General features: G+C 40.2%; 2 protein-coding genes across 3 annotated transcripts in view; both read left to right on the forward strand.

The window, feature by feature from the left end:
* The window catches only part of LOC139534882 (ectodysplasin-A-like), a 75,431-nt gene extending 70,467 nt beyond the window's left edge, over positions 1-4,964 (forward strand). Inside the window, exons 4-8 of one of the 2 annotated variants that reach the window (XM_071334412.1) lie at positions 2,585-2,770; positions 2,874-2,896; positions 2,981-3,032; positions 3,293-3,423; positions 3,976-4,964. In XM_071334412.1, the coding sequence (XP_071190513.1) occupies positions 2,585-2,770; positions 2,874-2,896; positions 2,981-3,032; positions 3,293-3,423; positions 3,976-4,236 (653 nt within the window). In that variant the 3' untranslated portion in view covers positions 4,237-4,964. The remainder of the gene's footprint in view (positions 1-2,584; positions 2,771-2,873; positions 2,897-2,980; positions 3,033-3,292; positions 3,424-3,975) is intronic. The other variant, XM_071334420.1, reaches the window with a different exon arrangement.
* Positions 4,965-12,408: 7,444 nt separating this feature from the next.
* On the forward strand, positions 12,409-17,407 carry wnt11f2 (wnt 11, family member 2). Its single transcript, XM_071334432.1, has 5 exons — positions 12,409-12,626; positions 12,803-13,038; positions 13,157-13,434; positions 13,639-13,931; positions 14,077-17,407. The coding sequence occupies exons 1-5, from the start codon at positions 12,553-12,555 to the stop codon at positions 14,249-14,251; spliced, it is 1,056 nt and encodes a 351-aa protein (XP_071190533.1). The 5' UTR covers positions 12,409-12,552; the 3' UTR covers positions 14,252-17,407.
* The last annotated feature ends 2,431 nt before the right edge of the window (positions 17,408-19,838 follow it).

A 19,838-nucleotide genomic window follows, 5' to 3' on the forward strand; every position in this document is an offset into this window, starting at 1 on the left:
GACGTGGGTTGGGGTGCCTTGTAAGGATCTGAACGTTGAGTGAGTAATCCCCCTCTACCATCAGTCCTATTAGCCAATGTGCAATCATTGGACAACAAAATGGATGTGCTCTGATCAAGACTATCCTACCAACGGGACATTAAAAACTGTAATATCTTATGTTTCACTGAGTCGTGGCTGAACGATGACATGGATAACATACAGCTGGCTGGGTTTTCGGTCCATCGGCAAGATAGAACAGCTGCCTCCGGTAAGACAAGGGGTGGCGGTCTGTGTCTATTTGTAAATAACAGCTGGTGCACGAAATCTAATATTAAGGAAGTCTTGAGGTTTTGCTCGCCTGACGTAGAGTATCTCATAATAAGCTGTAGACCACATTATTTACCAACAAGGTTTTCATCTATATTTTTCGTAGCTGTCTATTTACCATCACAAACCGATGCTGGCACTAAGACGGCACTCAACGAGCTGTATAAGGCCATAAGCAAACACGAAAATGCTCACCCAGAAGCGGCGCTCCTAGTGGGCGGGGACTTTAATGCAGGCAAACTTAAATCCGTTTTACCTCATTTCTACCAGCATGTCAAATGTGCAACCAGAGGGGGAAAAAACTTTACACCACCTTTACACCACACACAGAGACACGTACAAAGCTGTCCCTCGCCCTCCATTTCGCAAATCTGAACATAAATCTATCCTCCTGATTCCTGCTTACAAGCAAAGACTAAAGCAGGAAGTACCAGTGACTCGCTCAATAAGGAAGTGGTCAGATGACGCAGATGCTAAGCTACAGGACTGTTTTGCTAGCACAGACTGGAATATGTTCCGGGATTCTTCCGATGGCATTGAGTCACTGGCTTCATCAATAAGTGCATCGAGGACGTCGTCCCCACAGTGATCCCCACAGTACATACCCCAACCAGCCATGGATTACAGGCAACATCCGCTATGAGTTAAAGGGTAGAGCTGCCGCTTTCAATGAGCGGGATGCTTATAAGAAATCCCGCTATGCCCTCCGACAAACCATCAAACAGGCAAAGCGTCAGTACAGGACTAAGATTGAATCGTACTACACTGGCTCCAACACTCGTCGGATGTGGCAGGGCTTGCAAACTATTACGGACTACAAAGGGAAGCACAGCCGCGAGCTGCCCAGTGACACGGGCCTACGAGACGAGCTAAATTACTTCTATTCTCGCTTCGAGGCAAGCAACACTGAAGCATGCATGCAAGCATCAGCTGTTCCAGACGATTGTGTGATCACGCTCTCCGTAGCTGATGTGAGTAAGACGTTTAAACAGGCCAACATTCACAAGGCTGCAGGGCCAGAAGGATTACCAGGACCTGTACTCCCAGCATGCGCTGACCAACTGGCAAGTGTCTTCACTGACATGTTCAACCTCTCCCTGACCGAGTCTGTAATACCAACATCTTTCAAGCAGACCACAATAGTCCCTATGCCCAAGAACACCAAGCTAAACTGCCTAAATGACTACCGACCCGTAGCACTCACATCTGTAGCCATGAAGTGCTTTGAAAGGCTGGCCATGGCTCACATCAACACCATTATCCCAGAAACACTAGACCCACTCCAATTTTCATACCACCCCAACAGATCCACAGATGATGCAATCTCTATTGCACTCCACACTGCCCTTTCCCACCTGGACAAAAGGAACCTACGGGAGAATGCTGTTCATTGTTTACAGCTCAGCGTTCAACACCAAAGCTCATCACTAAGTTAAGGACCCTGGGACTAAACACCTCCCTTTACAACTTGATCCTGGACTTCCTGACGGGCAGCCCCCAGGTGGTAAGGGTAGGTAACAACACATCTGCCATGCTGATCCTCAACATGGGGGCCCTTCAGGGGTGCGTGCTCAGACCCCTCCTGTACTTCTTGTTCACCCATCACTGCATGGTCAAGCACGACTCCAACATCATAATTAAGTTTGCCGACGACACAACAGTGGTAGTGGACTGATCACCAACAACAATGAGACAGCATATAGGGAGGAGGTCAGAGACCTGGCAGTGTGGTGCCAGGATAACAATCTCTCCTTCAATGTGATCAAGACAAAGGAGATGATTGTGGACTACAGAAAAAGGAGGACCGAGCCCCATTCTCATCGACGGGGCTGTAGTGGAGCAGGTTGAGAGCTTCAATTTCCTTGGTGTCTACATCACCAACAAACTATCATGGTCCAAACACACCAGATACTGACTGTTACTTTTGATTTTGACCCCTCTTTGTTCAGGGACACATTATTCCATTTCTGTTAGTCACGTCTGTGGAACTTGTTCAGTTTATGTCTCAGTTATTGAATCTTGTTATGTTCATACAAATATTTACACATGTTAAGTTTGATGAAAATAAACGCTGTTGACAGTGAGAGGATGTTTCTTTTTTTGCTGAGTTTATTAGTGTTATTTAACACTGTAAATTAAAAGAATGAGTGGTTTTGGGTGGATTTTTCCTTTAAGTGAACGCTTCCATTGCTACAGGTGATGGTGCAGTGCTGATGAGGTTATTTTTATTTTCTTTCATGTCATAGTACCCACGAATTCAGATTTTACTTTTTAGGTAAGAAGGGCCCTCCGGGTGCACCTGGCCCCCTAGGCCCTCCAGGGCCACAGGGGCCACCTGGTATTCCTGGCATTCCAGGCATCCCTGGGAACAACGCCATGGGCCCCTCAGGACCACCCGGACCTCCAGGCCCTGCTGGACCCCCAGGGCCACAGGGACCCCCTGGTCTTCAAGGACCCTCAGGTACCTCCACACTTTCATTCCATTTGGCCCAAATCCTGATTTATTTGTGTTCTTCAACCTCTCATAAAAAAAACTGACACAGTAATTGTTTTCTAATCTACAGGGGGCAGAGTCAGAGATAGCCAGGTGTGTTACTCTTTCAATTTTTTTATGATTTATTTTATGTATGTCCACTTTTCCACAAATGAATTATTTATTTTTGTGTTACAGCCTGCTGTGGTACATCTCCAAGGCCAAGAAACAACAATACAGGTCAAGGAAGGTAAGAGTTAAATTTTAGATCCTCTCGTACTCACATCCCTGAATTACTCAAATAAACGCAAATTTACAGTCAGAAATATTTTTCAAGAAGTCTATTATTTGTTATTAGTTTCTCTTAGAATAGATCGGAATAAGTTAAGACATTAATTCACTGCAGGAGACATACACATACACATTGTATTTACTGCAGTTTATTTTTTGCCTGTCTATAATTGTATGGCAATGACGGATGTTGAGTGACTGCCCTTTTCTCACGCTGAGATCTTTCAGAAGGCGTACTGAGAAACTGGAAAATGATATCCATGCATCACAAGGTGTTCAAGATGCACTCGAGATCTGGGGAGCTGGAGGTGTTGGTAGATGGCACCTACTTCATCTATAGTCAGGTAGAAGTGAGTACGGTCTTAGGCCTAACTCTTCCTATCGCCTGCATGTCACTCATCCTTTCTCTCTGCAGTCCCAGTGAATTATGATCTCAAAGGTTAGTAAGGTCAAAAAATCTAAATTGGCTGTGGTAAGGCTGACTATACTAGGCATAATCTATAATGAATCCTTAGCATTGAGTCTAAACTTTATTATTGACAGAAATCCAAATTAGATTTCCCCATGAAATTACTTGTATTAAATAGCAATTATCTGGATTACTGTAGGCTACATTTCTCAGAACACACATGGTTGATTTTGACTGTGCTTTTGGCTGCAAAGGGAAATGTCTGGATGAGTGAAGTGAATGTAATGTATGCCCTTCAAACTGAACCACATTGTACAAAGTGACTCATATGCTGTGGTAATTTTTGCCCAGTTTGCCTGCTATATCTCATGATTGGAAATAAATTCAGTTAAATAAGTAGTCTCATTATCTGTATTCTCATATTTGTGTTATTTCCTCAGAATTTAAAATAATATGTATGGCATGTTTGTGCACACATAAATTTGCCTACCAGGTTTACTACCTCAACTTCACTGACATTGCTAGCTATGAGGTGATGGTGGACAAGACGCCGTTCCTGCGCTGTACGCGGAGCATTGAGACGGGACAGCGCAAGTTCAACACCTGCTATACGGCTGGGGTGTGTCTGTTGCGTGCCCGGCAGAAGATCTCCATCAAGATGGTGTACGAGGACACCTCCATCAGTATGACCAACCACACCACCTTCTTGGGGAGCATCCGCCTCGGGGATGCCCCCCCGGCCAGCCACTCCTGAAGAGGCAGGCCTACCAACCTGTTTGTCAAGCCACAACCCACCCCTCTACCAGCATATCCACTTATGGCCCGGGGGAGGCTCCTCCCATTCTACTTTTCCTCTACAACCATCACCACCACCTATCACATATCAACCAATAGGAGATGAGGATAACCACCTACTCCAGAGATGACATCATGTACAGTACTAAAGTATCTGCCCTCAGCCTGGGCCAGGCCCGCCCCTTCAGGCTACTACTGAGCTGATAAGCCCCACCCTCCCTTATAATAGTGGGATGACCTGGTGTAATGATATTAACCGCTGCCTGTTATCTTTTAATGGAAGATTGCTTCCACAGAGCGATGAGGACTAAGACCTTCGGAGGTGATGATGGACAAATATGCACCCAACGTGTCTTAGCATTAAGAAAGGGAGGAGTTGTTAGAAGAAAAAATACATTAGACTTTACTTTTAGAATTGTGCATTTATAGATAATAACTTGGTTTCCCTGGTCATGACATGCTTGAGAAACCAAGGTTGACAGGAGTCAGTCATGTCTCCACTGAAAGAACTGTCTGTTAGTTAGACAACATAGATACATACTGTAAAAGTTTTTGAAAACAATATAGAAATACAATGTGTGGAAGTTGTCTGATGAAATTAACATTTATAGCTGAAACAAAAACATTTCTCTGTTAGAATGTGCACTGGTTAAACCCTCTCTCTCTCTCTCTCTCTCTCTCTCTCTCTCTCTCTCTCTCTCTCTCTCTCTCTCTCTCTCTCTCTCTCTCTCTCTCTCTCTCTCTCTCTCTCTCTCTCTCTCTCTCTCTCTCTCTCTCTCTCTCTCTCTCTCTCTCTCTCTCTCTCTCTCTCTCTCTCTCTCTCTCTCTCTCTCTCTCTCTCTCTCTCTCTCTCTCTCTCTCTCTTCTCTCTCTCTCTAATAATAAAAAGGTCAGTATGAATGTTTCTTTTTTATTTGAAATTAAGTTGTTTGTCAAATATGGAATCACTTGGAATAATACTGTAGATTAAATGTTTTATTTTTCCAAATTACTAATAGCATGACCTGAAATGCTATTCATCATTTTACTATGTTGACCGGTCATGATCACAATACTTTTCTGGATGGGGTTATATTTCCTTTCTTTATTTAGTTCTGCTTTGGTTTGTTTGAAATAACTAATTCACTTGTCATTCCCTTTGAGCTGAACCAGTCATGTCCTGTTTCTGGAAGGCCATTTGTGTTTCAGTTTTTCTCAGAAGAATTCTGTCTTTCCATATACATAGGCAGCTTGACGCTTTTGTAAATATCACACACAGTCAAAATATTTTTCAGCATATAACTCCTTCTCATGTTCATGTTTATATGTGAGTGAACACATTAGTCTTTAAGGAATAATTTAAGGGCACAGAGTATCTGTCAACGTGCAGTTTCTGGATGTTTATGAAACTGCTCTGCACTGTGCATGTACTGTTATTATTACACGGTTTGGTCGATCACCATGCAGTCAACCTTCTGGAAAATTGGTGACAAAAGCAGAATCTGGTCCAGTTGTTTTGAAAAAGTTTCAAAACAGTTACGGAAGGAACAATAGATGAAGAGTTTCATTCCAAACACTATATATACATTTTCAGAAATGTTGGTAAATTAGTTTTTATTGTTTAGATAACTTATGAAAGAGATTGTTGTGTTTTCACCATCTAATCTTGGCATGGGGTTGTTCGATGACAGACATGTATTTGTTTAAAATCTATCACTTGATGGTTTAATTTCAGAGAGACAAATAATCATGTTTTGTTGCAAAACGCTATATATCCGCCTCACTCTCAGAGAAGTACAGTACCAATCAAAAGTTTAGACACACCTACTCATTCAAGGGTTTTTCTTTATTTTTACTATTTTCTACATTGTAGAATAATAGTGAAGACATCAAAACTATGAAATAGCACATGGAATCACGTAATAAACAAAAAAGTGTTAAACAAATCAAAATATATTTTTGATTTTAGATTCTTCAAAGTAGCCACCCTTCCACACATGCGGAGATCATCCGTTCAACTACTCTGCGTCTCACAAAGACGACGGTTGGAACCAGAAATCTCACATTTGGACTCATCAGACCAAAGGACAGATTTCCACTGGTCTAATGTCCATTGCTCGTGTTTCTCGGCCCAAGCAAGTCTATTCTTCTTCATGTTGGTGTCCCTTAGTAGTGGTTTCTTTGCAGCAATTTGACCATGAGAGCCAGTTTCATCATAGCGCTTGATGGTTTTTGCGACTGCACTTTAAAAGTTATTGAAAATTTCCGGATTGACTGACCTTCATGTCTTAAAGTAATGATGGACAGTCATTTCTCTTTGCTTATTTGAGCTGTTCTTGCCATAATATGAACTTGGTCTTTTACCAAATAGGGCTATCTTCTGTATACCACCCCTACCTTGTCACAACACAACTGATTGGCTCAAACGCATTAAGAAGGAAAGAAATTCCACAAATTAACTTTTAACAAGGCACCTAACTTGTAATGCATTCCAGGTGACTACATCATGATGTTGGTTGAGAGAATCCCAAGATTGTTTAAAGCTGTCATCAAGGCAAAAGGTGGCTACTTTGAAGAATCTCAAATATAAAATTGATTTAGATTTGTTTAACACTTTTTGGTTTACTTCGTGATTCCATATGTGTTATTTCATAGTTTTGATGTCTTCACTATTATTCTACTATGTAGAAAATGGTAAAATAAAGAAAAACCTTTGAATGAGTAGGTGTGTGCTAACTTTTGACTGGTACTGTAAGTAGTACTGCTAGGTTTTACACAGTCAAATGTGACAAATAACTACATATATAATAAAGAACTGTACACATTATATATTTGTGACATCCATATTTAAATGTAAAAACATTTTTTTTAAATGAACCAATACAGGAGTAGAGAGCAATAGTAAAGGCGTCTTTTTGTAGGCACTAACTCCACCAGGGTTTTTAGATAAACACTAATAATAAGGTCTGTAGTAAACACAGGCTTAGGATATCTTATACGTTTTGTTCTATGGGATCATCTTCATCAGCTAATGTCACTTTTTGTGATTTTTTTTGCCTTTTTGTCATTTAAAAAAGCACATAAAGGCTTCATAATTCATAAAGGTCATGTGACTGACATTATCTCATAGAACAAAATGTATAAGATCTCCTAAGCCTGTGTTAACCTCAGACCTTATTTTCAGTGTTCATCCCAAAACATTATTATTTCCCCATTAATTTTCCCCATAGGAATGGCTGACTGAACCAGATGTAACTCATTTCCAATTTTTAGGACTACGTGCTGGCAAGCTTTATATGAGATCTGTATGTAAAATATTTATATTTGACATTTTAGTCATTAGCGGATGCTATTATCCTGAGCAATTCACAGTTAGTGCATTCATCTTAAGATAGCTAGGTGAGACAACCACATATCACAGTCAAATGTACAAGATATGAACATTCCATTTTGGCTTAACAATGTATATATAGCATTTTGCAAAAAAAAACGTTTTAATCTAAAATCTATTCATAAAAAAACTGAGAAGAGGTATATTTTACACACACATGAAGGTACCCATAAGCAATCACATCTGATGAAAAAGTACAAATGTGAAAAATTGGTGGATATAGCGTTTTGGAACCGAAACTCTTCATATATTAAACCATTTACCAAAGGAAGTTCAAACATATTACTTTTCAGTTATTATGGTAATTCTGCATTATCCAGTAGCCTAATTTCCGCAATAAGAGTTGGTATAAAACATTACAACTTGCAGTTTACAAACATGCCCAAAAAGGACAGTGAGCCATGGTGTTGTAGTATTACGTATTATTAGTACTTTGGTTCAATTCAGTGCTTAGAATGGTTAATTCTCCAATTCATGCTTTGCGATTAAATTCAATGCCTTTGTCAAGTTGAGTCAAGATAGAATTGGCCCAAACTCTGGTAGCTATATGTCCCTTAATTAAAACTTTGTTTAGTTGAAGTGTACATTGTGGTTTGTGTTGGAATATGCATTATTTGGATTGTTTGTAGGTAAATAGGATATATTTGTTTCCCTGCTTTGTTGAATATAATGTACATTTGTATACTCTGTTGTGATTGTAAATATGTATAGAAAATATAATTCTGTTTTTGTAAATTGAATTGATTTATAATATTAAATTGTATTAAATTCACACTTGTTATATGATATATTTTTTAACAATGCATATGGCAGCCAAAAGTTCCATTAAAACCATAGTCTTCTACAGTATTGACATACTGAGGTATATATTGCCTCTTTTGAAAATAGAGCAAATATACTGTATGTAGCTTGCTGCAAGCTTCTGTTTGCAGGTTTGATGCAGGCTAAAATGCTGTTTGCTTTCCACCCATGGGGGCCATGGACATACTAAGAGTGACTGTGTAAGCGTAACCTCAATCAACCAGCTTTACCCACCATACAGGTATTCACCTTCATACATGTAGTTATGAAAATAAGACAATATTATTGGCCTACCATTACATAAAGTACAATATCAATGTCCATCATTACAAGTCCTCTGGGTACACGTACACCTAAAAAGGGGTTCTGACTAGGTAGAATACAGCTACGACCTGAAGTTAGGATATTTAACATGGCAGGTTAGGATAATTAGGTTAGGGATAGGAATGGGGATAAGGTTAGCTAAAATGCTAAACCCTAAAAAGGGCCCAGCTTACATACAAGCTGTATGTAAAGGCCTGGTTACACCTTGCATTAACATGTGGTTTTTGTCACCTATCAAGATGATCCAATCAGTATCTGATTGAGACAGTAGATGTGGATTCCATGGCATCATCCTGCTCCACCAGTACAAGAAAATCAAACCTATCTTGTCTTTCCACAGAGCTAGACTGGGCTGGGGCCTCCATTTACTTGTCTGCAGATCAAGGACAGTGAAGGAGCTGTTCACATGGTTGAATTAAGCAGTAAAGGAAGAACAATGCGTAGAAGTACAGCATTTCAATGTCGGCCTAATGTTTGGAAATAAAGGGTCTAGTGACAGCTATGGATACACATTGTGTTGATGTACAGTGCCCCCTTTTGGTAAGAAATCATATTCAGAACATTTTAGCAACAGAGAGGACTCATAACTGAAGTTTAATCAATATATTTGTGGCGTAGGAGCATTTATTTGAGTACCATCTCTAGACTATGAGAGAATATTTGGTAAAAATGCAATATTGATTAATACTCACTATTAACTTTGGAGCTGTGATATGATATAGGGAGAACCAATATATAAGAAGAATTTACATTTTTGGGGGTCAATTCAGGTAATTTTGAAAGAAATGTAATGAAATTAAAATCAGTGCATGTTTGCTGTTATCAGTTGTAAAGATGCATAGCCTATAAGACCTATGCAATCCTTTTTCATCACTCACAAGACGCAATACCCTTTCAGAAAAGACTTCAAACGTCTGCCTCTCCAACACCCAATACACACTATTTGTCATTTTGTGTGTGTATACTTCCATTCCTTTGGTGAAATGTTTAACTGTAGAACCCGTGAATAAGCATTATCAGAGGAAGAAAAGGAGAAACAGGAAGGGCCAAACTTTGCATGCCAGCTCACCCCCAAAAATGCACCTTTCATAAACATGAATGATTTCTCACTTCTCAAGCCTAACACCCAATCTAAAGCTGGATATCCAACAAAAGGAAGGATTTGCTTTGGAGTAGAATGGTTTTCACAGCAGAGAGAATGTTCTGGGGGGATGGGGAGTGGCTGTGTCAAATACACTCCACTTCATTTCAGAATTACATAGGCTAGGTGAGAGCAAGACAAGATTAAACTAAAAGTAGCTCACAGGCCCCACTGGAGAGAAAATGCATTTCATTTTTGTCAAGCAATAATATAAGTTTTGACAGTGAATATTTTGTTTTCATAATGAGACACAGGACTTGAAGTTAACCAACCAAGTGTAATATGAGATGCAACAAGGGAAGAAGCAATCAGCTAAAGATTAGAATAATTGTAACCTCTAGGCAACTTCAAAAAGCATAAAGAAAAGCATTGAACTGATACGACAAAAACAGAGGATAAACTGATGCTACAATAAAAGCGTGATGACATTCACATTAGTCATTTAGACACTCTTATCCAGAGGGACTTATAGGGCACATTGACAGATTTTTCACCTGGTCTGCTCAGAGGATTTCATCCAACAACCTTCTGGTTACTGGGCCAATACTCTTAATCACTAGGCTACCTGCCGCCAGAAAACCACCAGGACACAGTGGCAGAAATCTGCTGCTGTTCAGGTGGCCTTGCTGGTGTAAGAAAATCAGTCATCTCACCACGGAAGTACAGAGCATTTATCTTGTTTTAGCTGTAACAGGAATTGTGGATCTGCCAGAAGGTTCTAAGAAAGGCTACTCAGGGGAAGAAATGGTGTATATCAAGGCTAAACATGAACATATTACAATACATGCACAATACTGAATCGCCATCCTTTGCTGATTATTTGTGGGACCACGTGTTGAATAGATTAATTAAAATGGAAAAGCAATAATAGTGAAATTAGCAGTGGCAAGCCCCCTTTCAAAAACACTTTTAACATTATCCCCTACCGTGTTCCCATTGACAGTAATCAAGACACTAATAAGGTGTTCTGGCAAAGTCTTACCATAAGACTAGTTCTAAGAGAAAATCCAGCATCTCTCATGGAGGGAATATAATAGGGGTTAGATAAACACAAGTTGAAATAATCCTCTCACTAAGAAACCCTCTTTCAACCACTAATCCTTTGCTCATACCACATGCAGATAATTAACCATTTATACTGCCTTATTTGACCATGCCACTGAAATCCCTGTTTCTGGTTCCCTGTTTTCTTTGTTGATAAGGATTTGTTGGGTAGACTTTACTATAAGTCCAGAGGCTATAGTGTGATTCTATCAGGGGAGTAATGTGTATATCACACACAAACACACATACTTGAAAAACTGATAGCATCAAACCTTTAAGTGTAAGATGTTCTGTTTTGGTGGTTAGAATTCAGTAGCCTACCTTGATCATGGGCCTTGTTAATTGGATTAGTTGAGCTAAAGTGAGTTTATTATTTAGTTTGTCAATCGGTCGGTTCAGTCATTAATTTCCCCAAACAAAGGTTTAGCTAAATCGTTTCGCTTGCCCACTCTACTACTGTAGATCAAACATAACTGTTTTCGATACCATTATGCCTACCTCTCTAATCTACTAGTTTAATTTCTTGATGAACACTTTGGTGGATACATGGAACATCCAAAAACTGCGCTCGTCCGGGATTTGAACCCACGTCCTCTCGCAACCTACGCGAGAATCACACACACACCTTACGAGCAGACCTATCCTTCATTTGTGAAGAATTCAATCTTGAACGTTTGTTTAAAGTCCAATGTAAAACGTTGTAATGCCACTTATACGCGCACGTAATATCGACATCGGTCAGGGATTCCCGCTATTCCAGCTATTTAGAGATGTCAAATTATCAAACGTTCTCATACGTATTGGACTGCACAAAATAGGCCTCCACATATCATTTGAACACAGAGAGCAGAGTTTAAATATTGTACAATTGTGGAAGTTATTTTACTGGCAAAGATTGGAAATGTTATCAGTGTCAGATTGTCACACATTGATTTAGATTAGATTACAATGTTGCAGATTATTTTTCAAAGGAACTCTTCAAATGACTTTAGGGCTAGTTAATTTAAGTGTTGAATATCAATTCATCAATGTATCCCGCTTTAGCCTACATGTCTAACACTTTGGATGGCTGGCTTTTAATCAATCATGATTAATGGCACATTAATGGCAATCTTTTGAAACGCATAGGATGCATAGGAACTTCTAATAGGCCTATGTTACAGTTTCATCTCAATAATTCGAGATGGATACGTGTGCCTGTGTTCATTCCATGGTTCATTCACAAAATAAATCACCTGGGAGCATGAGCAGCGGTGTGCGGCGTTTTCCTTTTTATTTTCCATAAATTCACCTACAACTCCAGCACCTGCAAAAAGTACCTCGGTGTGCGTATGTTCTTCAGCCTTTGTCATTCACAAATCGCCAATTGAATGAGGCGTGGCTATCGTGGCGGTGACATAAGACTCCCTGGAGTCGAGGTCACACCACCAGTGGCTTGCAGCATAGGCTATAGGAGGGCCATACCGCCTGACCCCAGACCGCAGAGGCAAACTGAAAACAACACGTATCACTGGATACTCACATTGGACTACCAAAGGAATCGTTTGGAGCTATACTTTTATTTTCGGCAGAGGATTCACTATTTCTTTTTTACAATGAAATTCCGCATGGATTTATTTCTAGTGACATTTATTGTGAACGCGAACTGTTGTGCTGCTATATATTGGCTGTAAGTATTCCTTACTATTTTATTTGTATGTAGCTATGGGTCTATTCAGATGCCTATGCTACTTTGTTTACTGACATATTTTTGTTATTTTAATAGGCCTATGCCATATGGAATAGCTGATTACCATATGAAATAGCTGATTACCTAATTCAATGTTGTTGTTTTTACCTTTGCAGTGGACTTACTGTAAAGGGGAGCTCTGTAGGCTGGAATCAAACTCATCATTGCAAGCTACTAGATTGGTTGGCCCCTGATCAATCGCAACTTTGCCGGAGAAACCTCGAGCTGATGCACAGTATTGTCCAAGCAGCCAAGTTGACCAAAAATACCTGTCAGAACACCTTCAATGACATGCGATGGAACTGTTCATCTGTTGAAAAAGCCCCTCGTTTTACACCAGATTTGGCAAAAGGTAGGCTAAAGACACTTTAAAAAGTATCTTAGAAATTGGAGTATTTCATGTGGCCTGTAAACTTCTGTGATTGGTTGTGATTTGCATTGATTTATCTGTTGGCTGTGCTCTATTGCAGGCACCAGGGAGTCCGCATTTGTGTTTTCGCTAGCGGCTGCTTTAGTGAGTCACTCCATTGCCAGAGCCTGCTCGTCTGGAGAGCTCCCCAGTTGCTCGTGCGCTCCAGCCCCTGCTGAACAGGCCGGGCCCGACTTCATATGGGGAGGATGCGGTGATAACCTGCGCTACGGTCTCCAAATGGGATCTGCCTTTTCTGATGCACCGATGAGAAACAGCAGATCTGGCTCTCAGGCGTTCAGACTCATGCACTTGCACAATAATGCAGTTGGAAGACAGGTAATGATCTAATCCCACATTGACAAGAAATATACATTTTTATACATGGGTAATTACGCACGAGTTATTGTGCCATTGTTTTTAAGTGGCATTGGCTTTTTGACAGTTTTTTATTACATCATAAACAACATATTATATTATTAATATCTGCAAAACCTGGCAACACATTTTTATATCCTAATATAATTTTTGCTATACTTTCAGGCACTTATTGATGCTCAAGAGACAAAATGCAAATGCCACGGGGTGTCCGGGTCCTGCTCTGTCAAAACATGTTGGAAGGGCCTCCATGATATTAACCACATTGCCATGGATCTCAAATCCAAGTACCTGTCTGCCACCAAGGTGATCCATCGTCATGTTGGGACAAGGAAGCAGTTGGTCCCCAGAGAGTTGAACGTTCGACCAGTGAGAGAGAGTGAGTTGGTCTACCTGGTCAGCTCTCCGGATTACTGCACACACAATGAGAAGCATGGCTCACTCGGCACACAGGACAGGTATGTTTGTGTTTCTCTCAATGTTTCAGTGGAAATTGTGATTTTACTCTACCTTTGACACCTTGAAGGTCTAATATGTTGATCCTCATTCATAAGAGTTTTATATTGTTGTTTATTGATTGGAACACATTTTTTTGGTCTCCAGACATTGCAATAAGACATCCAATGACAGTGGGAATTGCAATCTCATGTGCTGTGGTCGTGGCTACAATGCCTACACTGAGAGGATTGTGGAGAGATGCCAGTGCAAGTACCACTGGTGCTGCTATGTCACCTGCAAGAGGTGTGAAAGGACAGTGGAGAGATATATATGCAAATGAACTTTGCCCAGAGACATGTGAGTGAACATGAAGCACTATTTTGACCACCATCATCTTGTCGAGTTGTGCAGACCCAGCAGTCACCTGACTTGACTCCCTGTGTGCTTCTGTGCTACTACATAGCCTGCAGGCTAAGTGCAATGAAAAACAAGAGGGGCAATTCACAGACACTACCAAAGATAAGCAGATGATCTGGACTCCGTTAGCTGTTTTAAAGAGACTGGAGGGCACTACTGTGAAGAAGATTGTGTTACTTGAAGAGCAAATGTGATTGATTGGGAGCTGTAGGCTATTTGAGTTTGATTAGTAAAATGTTCAGCAATAGGACAAGTTGAATAGATGACAAAGTGACTGAATCACAACAAAGACTTCCCAGAAGCTTCCCCAAATGCGAATAGGCCAGTCAGCTTTAAGATTTCCAACTGATAATGAAAAGCTTTTAACAATTTTACATCTTACACATTAACGAAATTGCAAATAAGAGGCAGAATAGCTGATTGATCTTATCTCCATTTTAGTCACACAGGCCATACTACTCAGTTTAGGGATATTCTGATCATAGGCATGCAACACACGTATTATCAAAAGTTTGAGCTGTATTTTTAGTTGTTTATGATTATATTGGGCATGTTGATGTACAGTTGAAGTCGGAAGTTTACATACACTTAGGTTGGAGTCATTAAAAATCATTTTTCAACCCCTCCACAAATTTCTTGTTATTAACAAACTATAGTTTTGGCAAGTTGGTTAGGACATCTACTTTGTGCATGACACAAGTAATTTTTCCAACAATTGTTTACAGACAGATTATTTCACTTATAATTCACTGTATCACAATTCCAGTGGGTCAGACATTTACATACACTAAGTTGACTGTGCCACAGCTTTAAACAGCTTGGAAAATTCCAGAAAATGACGTCATGGCTTTAGAAGCTTCTGATAGCCTAATAGACATAATTTGAGTCAATTGGAGGTGTACATGTGGATGTATTTCAAGGCCTACCTTCAAACTCAGTGCCTCTTTGCTTGGCATCATGGGAAAATCAATAGAAATCAGCCAAGACCTCAGAAAAAAAATTGTAGACCTCCACAAGTCTGGTTCATCCTTGGGAGCAATTTCCAAATGCCTGAAGGTACCACGTTCATCTGTACAAACAATAGTACACAGGTATAAACACCATGGGACCACGCAGCCATCATACCGCTCAGGAAGGAGACTCGTTCTGTCTCCTAGAGATGAATGTACTTTGGTGCGAAAAGTGCAAATCAATTCCTGAACAACAGCAAAGGACCTTGTGAAGATGCTGGAGGAAACAGGTACAAAAGTATCTATATCCACAGTAAAACGAGTCCTATATCGACATAACCTGAAAGGCCACTCAGCAAGGAAGAAGCCACTGCTCCAAAACCGCCATAAAAAAGCCAGACTACGGTTTGCAACTGCACATGGGGACAAAGATCGTACTTTTTAGTGAAATGTCCTCTGGTTGATGAAACAAAAATAGAACTGTTTGGCCATGCTGACCGTCGTTTCTATTTGGAGGAAAAAGGGGAATGCTTGCAAGCCTAAGAACACCATCCCAACCGTGAAGCACGGGTTGGCAGCATCATGTTGTGGGAGTGCTTTGCTGCAGGAGGGACTGGTGCACTTCACAAAATAGATGGCATCATGAGGGAGGAAAATTATGTGGATATATTGAAGCACATCTCAAGACATCAGTCAGGAAGTTAAATCTTGGTCGCAAATGGGTCTTCCAAATGGACAATGACCCCAAGCAAACTTCCAAAGTTGTGGCAAAATGGCTCAAGGACAACAAAGTCAAGGTATTGGAGTGGCCATCACAAAGCCCTGACCTCAATCCCATAGAAGATGTGTGGGTAGAACTGAAAAGCGTGTGCGAGCAAGGAGGCCTGCAAATCTGATTCAGTTACACCAGCTCTGTCAGGGGGAATGGGCCAAAATTCACCCAACTTATTGTGGGAAGCTTGTGGAAGGCTACCCGAAACATTTGACCCAAGTTAAACAATATAAAGGCAATACTACCAAATACTAGTTCAGTGTATGTAAACTTCTGACCCACTGGGAATGTGATGAAAGAAAGAAATACTGAACTAAATCATTCTCTCTACTATTATTCTGACATTTCACATTCTTAAAATAAAGTGGTGATCCTAACTGACCTAAGACTGGATTTTTTTGTACTCTGATTAAATATCAGGAATTGTGAAAAACTGAGTTTAAATGTATTTGGCTAAGGTGTATGTAAATCTCCGACTTCAACTGTAGATAAGTGCAATTGTATATTTATTTTATTTTAAAAACGACACACAATGTGTCCTGTTAAGTTTTAACCATCTGTGTATCATATGAGACTGCCTGTGGCAGGTGCTGCCAAACTTGTAGACCTAATTTGTCTTTGGGCAAAGCAATAGTAACTGTAATATTTATGCAGCAGAGGTTGTAGTAACTTGACACAATAACAAATCCACACTTTCATTAATTCCACTGAATTTAAGGCTCACACTGTTTATATCATCCACAGTTAGCTAAAAGTAAAATCGTGGTACTTCAATTTCTGAAATATTTAAGGCAACTTAATGACTTTTCAGTCAATTCCACAGACACGTTTTCTAAATGTGTCTGAAGCATGGAGTTCCAGTGCTTGAGAACTAAAGAGTTGACATCCAACTGTAAACGTCCCCCATGTTGATTCAGAACCTGGTGTGAATATGCTTGGAATGCACACAAGCCCTCCCAACTGTGTTCAGTCCAGAAGGGATTCAACTGGTGATCATTTTAAAGGGGTAATTTGCAGTTGCTGACATCCATTTTGTTTACTTATGAATTGCTTAAGAATATAACTTATAAATGCATCATGAGCTTAATTTAACTGTCGTACCCCATCATAACCCAAAATATAATATTGTTTTACTCCAAAGTTTGTAAACAAAATAAATGTAAACAAACACTATATTGTCTCAAAACATTGTTATTAAAACTATCATTTTGATCAGTCCTTGCATGCATAGATCTCTATAGGAGCTATGGATGCATTTCTAAACTGCTGATTGCCTCTTTAAAGGGTCATGATCCACATACATGTGGGCACATACCGTTATATCCTCATCATTATTAGTGGTAAAGATTGAATAATATTATAAACAAGAAAACTGCATAAAAACTGTAAAACAAAATTATATGGAATTGGTCAGTGGTCACTAAATATAAAGGTTTTCTGTCTGTGTTGGAGAATTTTGGATATGATTGATGGTGGCAACACATAACTCCAAAAAGTATGGATGACTATTTACATTTGGGCTGTTGTTAGTCTTTCACATGTTTTAAAACCCTCCCGTGCAGCCATGGAAACTAATTACAAAAAAACAGGTGTTTCAGTTCTTGCTGCCTCCGAAATACATTCATGTTTCAGCCTGCCTTATTGTGGAGCTAATTGCTGAAAAACATTGTTATTTTTGAGTGTTACATTTGTAGATGTCAAAAGCAAAACAGCATGCAATCTTTGGTTAGAATTCTATAGAATTCTATAGACTGCAGTAGGGGAGCTATAGGGCAGACGTACAGCCTAATTAGCTCTGCTTACTCTATGGGGGGGGGGGGGGGGGGGGGGGGGGGGTGCAGTGAGAAGGACATGTTGCACACTTTCTGCGATGGACTTCACTATTCCATGACACATAGAAAAAGTAAAACATAGGCCATGGAACCAATAGATGAATTGCCCTCTTAGAGCTTTGTTTATAGTCTAATGTTTAAGGAAATGGTGCACTCTGAACCCCTTATTTCCTCCCAGAGGACAGAAATTGATATACAGAGAGCATACCTTTTTTATGTTTGTTTGAAGAGTGCGGTAGATATAGTTACCACTAACACAATTTGAGACTTAAATTCAGTTTATCTCCTAACCCTACACTCTAGTCTAGCCCTACACTCTTTTCATTTGAATAACTATTTTTGTAAGAAAGGGTTCTTTGATGATTATTTGGAAGGCAAGAAGGATTCTTTGGAATGCAAGATGTGTTCTACATAGAACCCTTATGAATCTGAATAAGCTTTTATTTGTAATTTTGGTAACACTTCATTTGGATAGTCCCAAGTAGATTGTGGTTTTTAGATGTCAAATATCTGTCAACCACATTTCCATTAACCCTAGCACTAACCCTAACCTTAACTCTTATCATAACCCTAAACTTAACACTAATCCCAATCTTAACCCTTACTCTAACCTTTATTCTAAACCTAACCCTAGCACTAACCGTAACCTTAGCAAGCAGTTGCTTATCAACATATAGTTTGTTGATAGATGATTTACAGATGGTCATACTATATGGGACTATCCAAATAAAGTGTGAACGCATTTTATTTTATTTTAAATAGTGCCTGAGCATTAGTGTTTACCTCAGTGTTTAAACTTTGGCATCAGAAGTTTGAGTTTAAAAGGATAGATGAGAGAATGTTTTAAACTGTACCTATATGGGAGTATTTTCAGTGATGTTATGGCACAGAGAGTAGGAGAATAGAAGAGAGCCCGTCTGGTTTTCAACCTTCCCGAGTTTTCTCATGTCACCCCGCTCCTCCGCAAACTCAACTGGCTTCCAGTCAAAGCTCGCATCCGCTACAAGACCATGGTGCTTACCGTTTGTATCGTCTGAGATTCCCAAAGATTGGAAAGCTGCTGCGGTCATCCCCCTCTTCAAAGGGGGTGACACTCTAGACCCAAACTGCTACAGACCTATATCTGTCCTACCCTGTCTTTCTAAGGTCTTTGAAAGCCAAATTAACAAACAGATTACCGACCATTTCGAATCCCACCGTACCTTCTCCGCTATGCAATCTGGTTTCAGAGCTGGTCATGGGTGCACCTCAGCCACGCTCAAGGTCCTAAACAACATCATAACCGCCACCGATGAGAGACATTACTGTGCAGCCGTATTCATCGACCTGGCCAAGGCTTTCGACTCTGTCAATCACCACATTCTTATTGGCAGACTCGACAGCCTTGGTTTCTCAAATGATTGCCTCGCATGGTTTACCAACTACTTCTCTGATAGAGTTTAATGTGTCAAATCGGAGAGCCTGTTGTCCGGACCTCTGGCAGTCTCTAAGGGGGTGCCACAGGGTTCAATTCTCGGGCGGACTCTCTTCTCTGTATACATCAATGATGTCGCTCTTGCTGCTGGTGAGTCTCTGATCCATCTCTACGCAGACGACACCATTCTGTATACTTCGGGCCCCTCTTTGGACACTGTGTTAGCTAACCTCCAGACGAGCTTCAATGCCATACAACTCTCCTTCCGTGGCCTCCAACTGCTCTTAAATGCAAGTAAAACTAAATGCATGCTATTCAATCGATCACTGCCCGCATCTGCCCGCCCGCCACTCCAGCATCACTACTCTGGACAGCTCTGACTTAGAATATGTGGACAACTACAAATACCTAGGTGTCTGGTTAGACTGTAAACTCTCCTTCCAGACTCACATTAAGCATCTCCAATCCAAATTTAAATCTAAAATTGGCTTCCTATATCGCAACAAAGCATCCTTCACTCATGCTGCCAAACATGCCCTCGT

The sequence above is a fragment of the Salvelinus alpinus genome, chromosome 1 (genome assembly GCF_045679555.1).
Source record: "Salvelinus alpinus chromosome 1, SLU_Salpinus.1, whole genome shotgun sequence".
Lineage (NCBI taxonomy): Eukaryota > Metazoa > Chordata > Actinopteri > Salmoniformes > Salmonidae > Salvelinus > Salvelinus alpinus.